We start from the raw sequence: 12,402 nt of genomic DNA on the forward strand, positions 1-12,402 counted from the left end.
TTCCTTTTTCCTCTGGCTGCTGCCTGGAAGCCGAGGTCATTAAAACAGACGGCTGGGTTGGCACAAAAGAGGCTTGTTTTTCTTGGGAATTTCCCCCAAAAAAGGGGTTATCTCTATCTCCCTCACCTTTCCCCCCCCCCTTTTTGTTAAACAATCAGCCCACGGTTTGAGATGGTTGAGGGGGTGGGAAGACCACTGTTGCTTTGACCGCTAGCTGAGGCTTTTCCAAATGAGTGTTTGGGTGCTTATTGTGTCATTTAAAAAGTCAGTTCCCCCTTCTCTCTCTCACACACACACAAACACACAAGCACAGTTAGGAGTTCTCAATCGAAGCGGGCTCCTTGCAATCGCTGGTGTTTGCAAAGCGCTTGAGAACATTCGCTGAGAGGAGGAACTGCAACTATAAAAACAATCTGGCGAAGGCAGCATCAATCATTGGGGTTGTTAAAACGAAGGGGAAAACAATTCCTCGGAACCGTTTAGCGAGAAAAAAGTTTGGAGCCCTTATTTATTTATTTTATTTGATTTTTATACCGCCCTTCTCCCGAAGGACTCAGGGCGGTGTACAGGCAACAATAAAATACAAACACCACAATATACAATTTAAAATACGAATTAAAAAACTTATTATAATTAGCCTAGAACTTTAAAATTTATAAAACCAAACCCCATTTAAAATTAGTAGAAAATTTAAAATCGATAAAATTTATGTAATTTAAAATTTAACATTTGATTATCCCCGATGCTTCATGGTCTTAAATTTGTATTGATGAGATTATGGAAGAATCCACTTTTCTTCCCTGGAATTGTTGTCAAGTCGTGTCCGACTTATTGCGACCCCATGGACAATGTTCCTCCAGGCCTTCCTGTCCTTTACCATCCTCTGGAGTCCATTTAAACTCATGCCTACTGCTTCAGTGACTCCATCCAGCCCCCTCGTTCTCTGCCGTCCCCTTCTTCTTTTGCCCTCAGTCGTTCCCAGCATTAGGCTCTTCTCCAGGGAGTCCTTCCTTCTCATTAGGTGGCCAAAGGATTTGTGTTTCCTCTTCAGGATCTGGCCTTCTAAGGAGCAGTCGGGGTTGATCTCTTCTAGGACTGACCGGTTGGATCTCCTTGCAATTACTCTTTAAGTCAGGGGTCTCCAACCCTGGCAACTTTAAGACTTGTGGACTGGCTGAGGAACTCTTGGAGTTGAAGTCCACAAGTCTTAAAGTTACCAAGGTTGGAGACCCCTGCTTTAAGTAATTCCATTTTTTTACCCTTTTTGTTTGTTTCAAGGCCAGATCAGTTGTTGTTGTTGTTTTTTAATACTTTTTTTTTTTACCAATCAAATCACTGCGTGAACAGTGTGGCACCTGGGTGTCATACGTTCTAATACAAATAAAACTAGTAGAATTAATCATAGTTATTACATTCATTCAACTTATATATTTCTATTAATGGTGCACATTTATATTAAGTTGCAATCTGTCATTGTGCAGTTATTCCATATTTTCTCGTTATTACTTTCATTGTATAAAAGTGTATGCACTAATATTCCCCCTTCTCTTATGTCTATCCCTTATTCTAACTTTTAATCATGTCACCCTTTATTAAAAGACTTTTTCTTTCTATTCTACCTAACTTCTAGTCATGTCACCTATCTAAAAAAGAAAAAAGAGAGAGAAAAGGAGAAGCAAATCAGAACAACAGCAAAAAAGAGAAATCATCTATCCATCGTCTCTTGCCCGCTTCAATACTTTAATTGGTAGATCAGATCATTGTTGATGGGGTGTCTTTGTACAGGTAGTCTTTGATATACAACTGCCGTTGTTAAGCAAGGCAACTTTCATCAGAAGGTTCCAAATACCCCCTTCCTCTGACAAGAATATATGGAAAGGAATATGGTGTTATGTCATTTTCTTTATCTTTTTTTTTTTTTTTGGCTTCTGTTCTATGTCTTTTATCAGCGTTTCTCTCTGCCTGCCATTTCTGGTGACTTTATCAAAAAACTTGGTGGATTGGGCACAAGCGACGGTCAACAGCTCAGCAAGGAAGGTATTGTTAATATATTCCTTTTCAATTCCCTCTTCCATACCTTTGATATTTTCTGAAAATCCAGGCAGATACGGCTGCAGTGCAAAGCATATGGCTAATCCTCGACTTATGACCGCAGTTGTGGTTGGAATTTCTACCGAAAGTCATTCCAGTCATAAGTCTTGATGAACGTATCTTTTCTTTTATGTACACTGAGAGCATATGCACCAAGACAAATTCCTTGTGTGTCCAATCACACTTGGCCAATAAAAAATTCTATTCTATTCTATTCTATTCTAAGTCGAGTGGGACCCCAGGGTTGTAAATTCAGTCTGACCCTGTTTCACGACATTTTTACAATAGTTGCTAAACAAACCATCATGGTTGTTAAGGGAACACCACAATCCTAAATGTGAGAATTGATCATCAGTATGAGAACTGGACTTCGGACGGCACCGTCGTAGCTTCAGACAGCCACTAAACAAATGGTCGTAATTTGAGGACTACCTGTATGGTCTACAACATGTACGTTCGTGCAAATAATTTGGCCTTTTATAAACCACAGCTGACTTTTAAAAAAAGTAGCCAAAATTGTACCCCTTAGTAAAATTGGGCTGTTTAAAATGGATTCATTTGAACAGTCCCTTATTTCTAAAGTGCTTCGTTTCCAAGCAGAGAATAAATAGAATAAACTCTCAGGCAGAACATTGTTAAACAACAAATCAGCATATGTGAAGAATGAATATGTGTGTCGTGTCCCACTCCTCCGCTGACGGCCGGGTCAGGGAAATCCAAATCAGGCGTGCCTCCGCAGCTCTGCCCAAAGTCCTAGCAAAGTCCTCAGAGCAGGCAGGAGACCAGTAAGTGACTTCAGCAAGATAAGTTCGACTTTGCCTGACTCAGAGACTGCCAGAAAGCAGATCCTTTATATAGGCCATGGGGTGTGGCTCCATGACTCAGCACTCATTAAGGCCTGCCCCTCCCTTCCTTCTGTTGCCTCCGCCTATCCAATCTTCTGATGCGAGGGTCACTCCAATCAGCAGCTGTTGGAAATAAACTTTCCTCAGGCTCACATGCTGTGGAGGAGGGGGAGGGGTCTAGCTGCTCCGTTTGCCTGGGCATGGAGCCAGGGCTAGGGCCAGGGGATGCTCCCTCCTCTGCAGCCTGCTTGGGCATGGAGCCAGGGCTGAGACCGGGAGGTGCCCCCTCCTCTGCAGCTTGTCTGGGCATGGAGCCAGGACTGGGGCCGGGAGGCATACATTCCTCCGTGTTCGGGAGCAGATAAGCAGACCCCGGCTGCGGTGAGAGCGGACAAGACACAACAATGTGTTTATTATTATTGTTGTTGTTGTTAGTATTATTATTGCTGGTCTTCTTGCAGCTTGATTTTATTTTACGGTTATTTGGTTTAACGTTTCTGAAAGAGGCATTGTGGTTGTTTTAATGACGCTTTAATTTTGCTTTGATTATACCGGCGGCTGCCATGTAACCGTTGAATTGGTGGATAAGCAGCAGTTATAAATCTAAATAAATCGAACGACATGTAAAAGCCCCCTTCTGTCTTCTCAGAACACATTGAAGCGACTGCTGACAGACAAGGGGCAAAAATGCTAATACAAATACTTAGAGCAACTGTTTCCTTGGTTTCAGAGAGGAGTGAAGTTCCCGTAATTCAGAAACACGCAGAAAAGGGCTGCCGTCTCTCCAGTTATATTTTAAGTCGCGAGGAGATGCGCGTCTATGATTACCCTGTAGAAGGTAAGCTGTCTTAGAATCCACATTTATGATCAAATTCTAGATGCCTAGAAGAGGGACAGGTCATAGTTTTAATAGTTAGAACTAGACTACCTGCGTCCTGTTGGGTCATTGTTTCAGAGATATGCCCTTGCCTAAATGGAGAAGCAATATGACCACAGGCGGGCAAAAAAGCAGCGGAAGTTAAAAGCTACTTCTGATTTCCCACTGGCTTCCCCATTGAGTTTTTTGTGGGAATCTGGCAGGGAGAATTGGAAATCTGCCCTGCCCTGCCCTGCCCTGCCCTGCCCTGCCCTGCCCTGCCCTGCCCTGCCCTGCCCTGCCCTGCCCTGCCCTGCCCTGCCGGCAGGTAAGTGGCTGCTCCTGAATGGTGGAGGGAGGGAGGGATTGCAAGAGTGCCTGGGAAACTGTCACAGAACGTTGAAACCGAAGATCACGTGATTGCAATAGCAGTCACAACTTCTCCAAATTTAATTCGGGAGTCCTGAGTCCTGAACTTTGGACGCATTCACCCATTTGGATCAAAAGCTATTGTTCTACGATGCACCATTTCACCCAGTTAAAGGTCACCAGATTGAACGTTTTAGTAGTATATAGATAAATCAAACTATGGTCTTCGTTCGATTGTCTGTTCCTTCCAAGAGAGTAACAGTATGATAGTTCTAAGCTGGTGTTTTTTCTTCCCAGTCCACAAGTCTAGGTTTCTAGCATCCTTTTTATTTCTTCTTCTTTTTTTTAATTTCTTCATTTTTTTATGGTTATGAACCTCTTAGAGTATAGGCCAGGGGTGAAATGTAAAATTTGTTACTACCGGTTCTGTGGGTGTGGCTTGGTGTGTGTGTGGTGGGGTAATGTGACTTGAGTGGACATGGCCAACTTTTTTTTTTTACTTTTAAAAGCATTTTTTCTACAACCTTTTCGGTGGAAGAGGTTGTAAAAAAATGCTTTTAAAACCCTCTGATGATCAGGCAACTCAGCTGGGATCGCCAAAGAAGCCTTTTAAAAGCATTTTTTACAGCCTCTTCAGCCGAAGAGGTTGTAGAAAAAATGCTTCTAAAAGTTCTTTTTTTATATATATATAAATAATTTTTATTTTCATTTTCCAACATCATATTTATGTACAAACTATTATCCATCCTTAATCATTAATTTTTATTTATTACTGATTTAGGCCTGCCCGATTGCCACTTCCTTTCTTCACAATCCCTCTCTACCCTCTACTACTTTCCCATCCTTCATCTCCTTCACTTTACTACTTCCTCTCCTCCTTCTCCACTCCTCCCTTCTTCCACCCTATCTAACCTTCTTATTCCCCTCCTCCTTCTCTACTCTTTCCTACCTACTTTCTTCCCTCCTTCTACTCCTCTCTCCTTTTCTTCCTGAAATGGCAGTCGAGCATCCCCAATATCATTTAAAAATTTTTAATTTCATATCTTCAAAAATTACTGTACATTAATAATCAATCCATGTATCATTGATGATACATGGCTTCTAAAGGTTCTGACGATCCCAGCTGAGCTGCGCGATCATCAGAGCCTTTTTTTTTTTACTTTTAAAAGCATTTTTTCGGCTGACGAAAAAATGCTTTTAAAAGTTAAAAAAAAAAAAGCAACCTCTGACAATTGCGTGGCTCAACTGGGCATGGGCTGTGGGGGAGGGCAGGGATTTTTGCTACCGGTTCTCTGAACCACCCACCGCCATCGCTACCAGATCAGGCGATCCAGTCTGAACCGGGAGCATTTCACCCCTGGTATAGGCCCAGGGCGAGATAGGCGACAAATAAATTTAATAGCAACAGCACTTAGACTTATAAACCACTTCACAGTGTTTTGCAACCCTCTCTAAGCAGTTTAAAATGTCAGCCTATGGCCCCCAACAATCTGGGTCCTCATTTTACCCACCTTGGAAAGTTGGAAGGCTGAGTCACCCTTGAGCTGGGGAGAATCGAACTGCTGGCCCTGGGCAGTGTTAGCCTGCGATTCTGCATGCTAACCACTGCGCCACCATGGCTTTTAATAATAAATATAACCATTTGAACGCCATCGGCATTGACAAATTCACCATCGGTCAGTTGCAAAAGGTAGCTCTACTTGGAACAGCTTACATTCTACGACGAGACTTTTAAGGCCATCAGACATTCACATGTTCTTGGGACAGGCTCGATAGGTGGATAAAAATGCCAGAGCCAGTCTAGGCATCTGTCTGACTGCGTGAGAAACCATGGTAACAATAATCCATGTCTAGGATCCAGGGGCTGCACTTTTTTTTAGCTTTCCGCACCTTTTTCAGATATGACATTTGTTCATTGCCTCTCCAGGTTATGGTGACCGCAGCCATTTTGTCCAGACTCTCTGCAACGGTCCAGTTACGGATAACAGCCCACTCTTTGGACTGGATTGCGAAATGGTATTTATTTAGTGTCGTGTTACTCTCCTTCCCGTTGGAAAGGTTGGATCTCAGTAAATAAGAAATGATTTCTTGCTTATAAAAGATTTCTCTTTGAGTCTTTAGTTCTTGATTCAGAGTACAGATTTAATCTGTGACAGTGCATGCAAAACTCCCCAACTTCATCTCCAGCCAGGAAGGGAAAGGATTAAATTTGAGAGGTGTTGTTGTTGTTAGTTGCAAAGTTGTGTCCGACCCATTGCGACCCCTTGGACCACATTCCTCAAGGCCTTCCTGTTGTCTACAATCCTCTGGAGTCCATTTAATCTTACGCCAACTGCTTCGGTGACTCCATCCAGCCACCTCGTTCTCTGCCGTCCCATTCTTCTTCTTTTGCCCTCCATCATTCCCAGCATTAGGCTCTTCTCCAGGGAGTCCTTCCTCCTCATTAGGTGGCCAAAGTATTTGAGTTTCCTCTTCAGGATCTGGCCTTCTAAAGAGCAGTCAGGGTTGATCTCCTCTAGGACTGACCGGTTGGATCGCCTTGCAGTCCAAGGGATTCGCAGGAATCCCATCCATTCACCATATCAAGGGAGGGAGCCAGGCAAGGGACCGCATAGAACCATCAACCTTTCTTCACCTTTTCTCATTTTGACCAGTGTCTCACCGATAAAGGGTCAGAACTCACCCAAATTGCCGTGGTGGACACCGCCGGTCAGTGCGTTATGAACGAGCTTGTCAAGCCGAAACGGCCAATCAGGAATTACCTTACCTGGTATGTCGCTTAAACTTACAACCATCGTAAAACTTGGGACACTATCCAGAATGTTGAATGTTTGGGTTACCGCAGTGGCTTGAAATGTGGGTTCTTCCATTTGATACAGCTTTTTTTTAAGGCCAAGCCACATATTTGGATCAGGTGTGTGTGTATATCTGTTTGTTTTAAACTTTTACATGTAGCATCCTGGGAGTATATGCAGGAGGGAATGGGAGGGTGATTGGGATTAGTGTAGTGGAATGTAGTCTGGATTCCGAGGAGGGAGGGGCTGCTTCCCAGAGAGGAAAGAGGCAGCGAAGCTTCGACAGTTTGGTCGACAGGAAGAGGGTTAAGAAGGCATCTCCCTAGGAATTCACAGCTCTATAGTTATGCAGATAGTCCTCGACGTAACAACCATTCATTTAGTGACCGTTCGAAGTTGCAGTGGTACTGAAAAAGGTGACTTACGACCGTTTTTCACTGTCATGACCATTGCAGCATCATTACGGTCATGTGATTAAAATTCAGACATTGGCAACTGGCATGTAATTCTGAGGGTTGCAGGATCCCAGGCTCATGTGATCTCCTTTTGCAACCTTCTGACAAAGCAAAAAATCCATGGGGAAGCCAGATTCACTTGACAAGCGTGTTACGAGCTGAGCAGCTGCAGTGATTCACTTAACAACGGTGGCCAGAAAGGCCGTAAAACGGGGTAAAACTCTCCTAACAACTCTCTCGCTTAGCAATGGAAATTTGGGGTTCAGTCGTGGTCATAAGTCGAGGATTACCCGTACCGGTATCATTATCTGGGCTGGAATCAGTAGTGAAATCCAATTTTTTATTACTCTCAGTTTTGTGGGTGTGGCTTGGTGGGCCCGGCAGGGAAAGGATACTGCAAAATCTCCATTCCCACCCCACTCCTGGGGGAAGGATAATGCAAAATCTCCATTCCCACCCCACTCTGGGACCAGCCAGAGTTGGTATTTGCCAGTTCTTCGAACTACTCAAAATTTCCGCTGCCGGTTCTCCGAACTACTCAAAATTTCTGCTACCGGTTCGTCAGAACCTGTCAGAACCTGCTGGATTTCATCCCTGGCTGGAATCTGTTACTTTCTTATTTATTTATTTATTTATTTATTTATTTATTTATTTATTTATTTATTTATTTATTTATTAAATTTTTATACCGCCCTTCTCCCGAAGGACTCAGGGCGGTTCACAGCCCGATAAAACAGTAAAAAGTGCACAATAAAAACAGTAATTAAAAAACTTATTAAATGTAAGGCCAAATTAAAATCCATTTAAAATCATAAAATTTAAATCCAAATATTAGAAACTACTAAAAATTCTATGCCAGTCCTGCGTGAATAAATAGATATGTCTTCAACTCGCGGCGAACGGTCCGAAGGTCAGGCAGTTGACGGAGTCCTGGGGGAAGTTCATTCCAGAGGGTGGGAGCCCCCACAGAGAAGGCCCTTCCCCTGGGGGCCGCCAGCCGACATTGCTTGACGGACGGCACCCTGAGGAGTCCCTCTCTGTGAGAGCGCATGGGTCGGTGGGAGGCAACCACCGGTAGCAGTAGGCGGTCCCATAAGTAAGACCCTCGTTGGAACGTGTCAGTTCGACGGCCCTAAAACGTTCTCTTTCTTGCATGTTGAAGTTACTCCGGCATTACGGAGAAGCTGCTACGCCCCGTGCAAACGACCCTCGCAGAAATCCAGACCCGATTAAGGAATCTTCTGCCCCCGGATGCCATTTTAGTGGGCCATTCCTTAGATGCTGATCTCCGAGCTCTAGAGGTGAGTATATGTATTGCACTGTCTCAACCCACCAGGTCTTGGCCTAAGGCAGTGATCACCAAACGTGGCGACGTTTAAGACTTGTGGACTTCAAACATGGAAGGACGCTTTGATTCCCACAGTGGACGGACGGCTGCCAAAATGGACGGACTCAGCAGAGACGGCTAAATGGACTGCTTTGGTCAAAGGGGGGGTGGGGAAACCCACAATTACTTTTTTTTCCACTTGGAAACCACTTCTGGACTTTGTGCTCGAGGTGGGGGGGGGAAATGAAACTTTGATTTTGGGTGTTTACCTATCAGATAGGTTTGTTGCTATACAAATGGCTAGTTTATGGTATTATGGAAAAGTAAAAAGTTGAGGTTTCATAGATTTCATAGATTAACAGAGTCGGAAGGGACCTTGTAGGTCATCTAGTCCAACCCCTCCACCCAAGCAGAAGACCCTACACCATTTCTGACAGATGGCAGTCCAGTCTCGTCTTGAAAGCTTCCAGTTTTGAAGCTCCTACAACTTCTGAAGGCAATTTCTGTTCCATCGGTTGATTGTTCTCACTGTCAGAAAATTCCTCCTTATTTCCAGGTTGAATCTCCCCTTGTTCAGTTTCCATCCATTATTCCTTGTCTGGCCTTCGATATTACTGTCTTTGATGTTACTGTCTTATTTTACTGCACCAGAGGGAGTCCGGAAATCAATGCCGTTTTTTTTCCCTCCTTTTTTCCCTTCTTTTCTACACTTCCCCTTCCCCTATTTTTCCTATTTGCTTTTGTATTTTTGTGTTTTATATTATAAATCAATTTTAAAAAAAGACTTGTGGACTTCAACTCCCAGCATTCCTCAGCCAGTCATTGAAGTCTACAACTCTTTAAAATTTGGCTCTTTTAAAACTTGTGGACTTCAATTCCCAGAGTCCCTCAGCCTGCAAAGCTGGCTGAGGAACTCTGGGAGTTTTTTTTTTTTTAATTTACATTTATATCCCGCCCTTCTCCGAAGACTCAGGGCGGCTTACAGTGTGTAAAGCAATAGTCTCATTCTATTTGTATATTTTACAAAGTCAACTTATTGCCCCCCCAACAATCTGGGTCCTCATTTTACCTACCTTATAAAGGATGGAAAGCTGAGTCAACCTTGGACCTGGTGGGACTAGAACCTGCAGTAATTGCAAGCAGCTGTGTTTTAATAACAGGCTTCTTACAGCCTGAGCCACACCGCGGCCCGCGGAGTTGAAGTCCACAAGTCTTAAAAGAGCCAAGTTTGCAGACCCTTGCTTTAAAAGGTTGCCAAATTTGGAGACCCCAACCCCCCCCCCCCCCGCCTAAAAGGGCCAAGCCAGAACATTCCGGATCCCCGTTTGAAAGTTTCACAGACAGGTAGTCCTCAGCTTACGGCCACCTTTGGCACCAGAATTTGCCTTGCTGAGCAAGGCTGTGGTAAGGGAGTTGGGCCCGATTTGATGACCTTGCTTGCCATGTTTGTTAAGTGAATCGCTTCCGTTGTTAAGTGAATCACGTGGGTTGTTAAAGCAAGCCCCGCTTCCCCCACTGACTTAGCTTGATCAGGAGCCAGCTGGGAAGCCCCCCCCCTCCAAAAAAATGGCGGTCACATGACCCCCCCCATGATGCTGCAACCATCATAAGTACATGTCAGATGCCAAGCACCTGGATTTTGGTCACATGACTGCGGAAATGTTCCGCGGATTGTCATAAGCATGAGGACCATAAGTCCCTTTTTTTCCCCCAGCGCCCTTGTAACAGTCGCGAAAGGAACGGTCATAACTCCAGGATGCCCTGGAGATGGTCAAAATGTCATATTTTTTTTGGGGGGGGGGTTTGTTTCTTCGTTTTAAAACACCGTGTTTTGAAACGTCTTTCCTTTTTCCCTCTCATATTTCCAGATGATTCACCCGAACGTTATAGACACTTCGCTTCTCTACGCCCGGAAGGGGGGGAAAAGGTTCAAGCTGAAATTTTTAGCAGCTGCTGTTTTAGGGTAAGTATAAAAATTTAAATAAACATAAACAAACATAAACATAAGAAGGTTTGGGCCTGCGGACATGTCTCCTCACACTTTTCAATTAGGATATTCCTGAATTCTTTCCCAGGAAGGATAGGGTTGTTGATGGATAATTCAAGAATTATCTACAAAAATATATCTGCTTAGGGCAAGGGTGTCCAAACTTGGCAATTCTTAAGATCTGTAGACTTCAAACTCCCAGAATTCCCCAAATTGAAATTGGCTTGTGGGAGTCCTTGACGGTCTCTGAGCTTGGTTGTTTTCTGGCAGATGTTTCATCATCAAACTAGGTAACTTCATCAATGCTAGAAGAGAAGTGGAATTTCTGGAGGGGAGGAGAAGTAAAAGGTGGGAGGAGGAGGAGGAGGAGGAGGATTATGGGGTCCTTGGTGATTTTTGAGGTTGGCGGCAGAAGTTTCATTACCAAACTAGGTAACATCATCAGTGCTGCACTTTCCATAGTTTCAACTTGGAAGCTCTGATTATTCTAGACCAGGGGTCTGCAAACTTGGCTCTTTTTAAGACTTGTGAACTTCAACTCCCAGAGAACTCTGGGAATTGAAGTCCACAAAAGAGCCAAGTTTGCAGACCCCTGGTCTAGACCAAGCCATGTCCAAAACCACTAGAGAATTCCTAGAAAGACTCAAACCATTCGGCCGTCAGCAGGCACATAGAGATAAAGGACATCTACATACCATTCAAGAAAAAGACATAAACAAAAGTCAAAAAACAGACAGCCAAATACCTTCTAAACATCAATCAACGTCCAGATGAGCAGAGATGCACCCCAAAATGAACCCTACACCAATAGTCAAGAAGTAAACTGTACCCAGGGGTGAAATGCTACCGGTTCGGGGCAGTCCTCCCAAACTGGTAGTGAAAATGCCTAATGTAAAAAAATGCTTTAAAAAGTTTTTTTAAAAAAAGGTTCCGACAATCAGCTGTGCCCCACGAACTTTGGAACTTTTTTTTACTTTTTAAAGCATTTTTTTACTATCTATTGGGAGTCCGTTTTTGTTCCCAGGAAGCTTCCCCAAGCCATGCTAGGCCAAAAACAGGGGGTTGGGGAGTGCTGCGGAAAAAAGAAAGAAAAAGAATGTATGAATGAATGAGGGAGGGAGGGAGGGATGAGATGGGATGGGAGAAAGGGAGGGAAAGGAGAAAGAGAGAGAGAGAGAGAGAGAGAGAAAGAAAGAAAAAGAGGGAGGGAAGAAAGAAAAAGAATGTATGAATGAAGGAGGAAGGGAGGGAGGGATGAGATGGGATGGGAGAAAGGGAGGGAAAGGAGAAAGAAAGAAAGAGAGAGAGAGAGAAAGAAAGAGAAAGAAAGAAAGAAAGAAGGAGGGAGGGAGGGAGGGAGGGAGGGAAGGAAGAAAGAATGAATGAATGAAGGAGGGAGGGAGGGAGGGAGGAAGGAATGGGAGAAAGGGAAGTAAAGGAGAAAAAGAAAGAAAGAGGGAAAGCGGAAAAAGGAAGGAAGGAAGGAAAGAATGAAAGAAAGAAAAGAAAGAAAAAAGAAAGAAAAGGAGGGAGGGAAAAAGGAGAGGAAGGAAGGACCACAAAACCTGACACTAGACGCAGCTTCAGAGGATACCTTGAAAGAGCACAGCAATCTAGGGCTGGAAGGGACCTGGAGGTCATCTAGTCCAACCCCCTGCTCCAGCAAGACATGGTTAA

General features: G+C 43.9%; 1 protein-coding gene across 3 annotated transcripts in view; it reads left to right on the plus strand.

Annotated features, from left to right (window-relative positions):
- The window catches only part of REXO5 (RNA exonuclease 5), a 29,560-nt gene that overhangs the window by 6,437 nt on the left and 10,721 nt on the right, over positions 1-12,402 (plus strand). For all 3 annotated transcript variants that reach the window (XM_058157636.1, XM_058157638.1, XM_058157637.1), the window contains 6 exons: positions 1,950-2,037; positions 3,667-3,774; positions 6,089-6,177; positions 6,816-6,931; positions 8,574-8,712; positions 10,607-10,701. In XM_058157636.1, the coding sequence (XP_058013619.1) occupies positions 1,950-2,037; positions 3,667-3,774; positions 6,089-6,177; positions 6,816-6,931; positions 8,574-8,712; positions 10,607-10,701 (635 nt within the window). The remainder of the gene's footprint in view (positions 1-1,949; positions 2,038-3,666; positions 3,775-6,088; positions 6,178-6,815; positions 6,932-8,573; positions 8,713-10,606; positions 10,702-12,402) is intronic.

Source organism: Ahaetulla prasina, chromosome 14, assembly GCF_028640845.1.
Source record: "Ahaetulla prasina isolate Xishuangbanna chromosome 14, ASM2864084v1, whole genome shotgun sequence".
Lineage (NCBI taxonomy): Eukaryota > Metazoa > Chordata > Lepidosauria > Squamata > Colubridae > Ahaetulla > Ahaetulla prasina.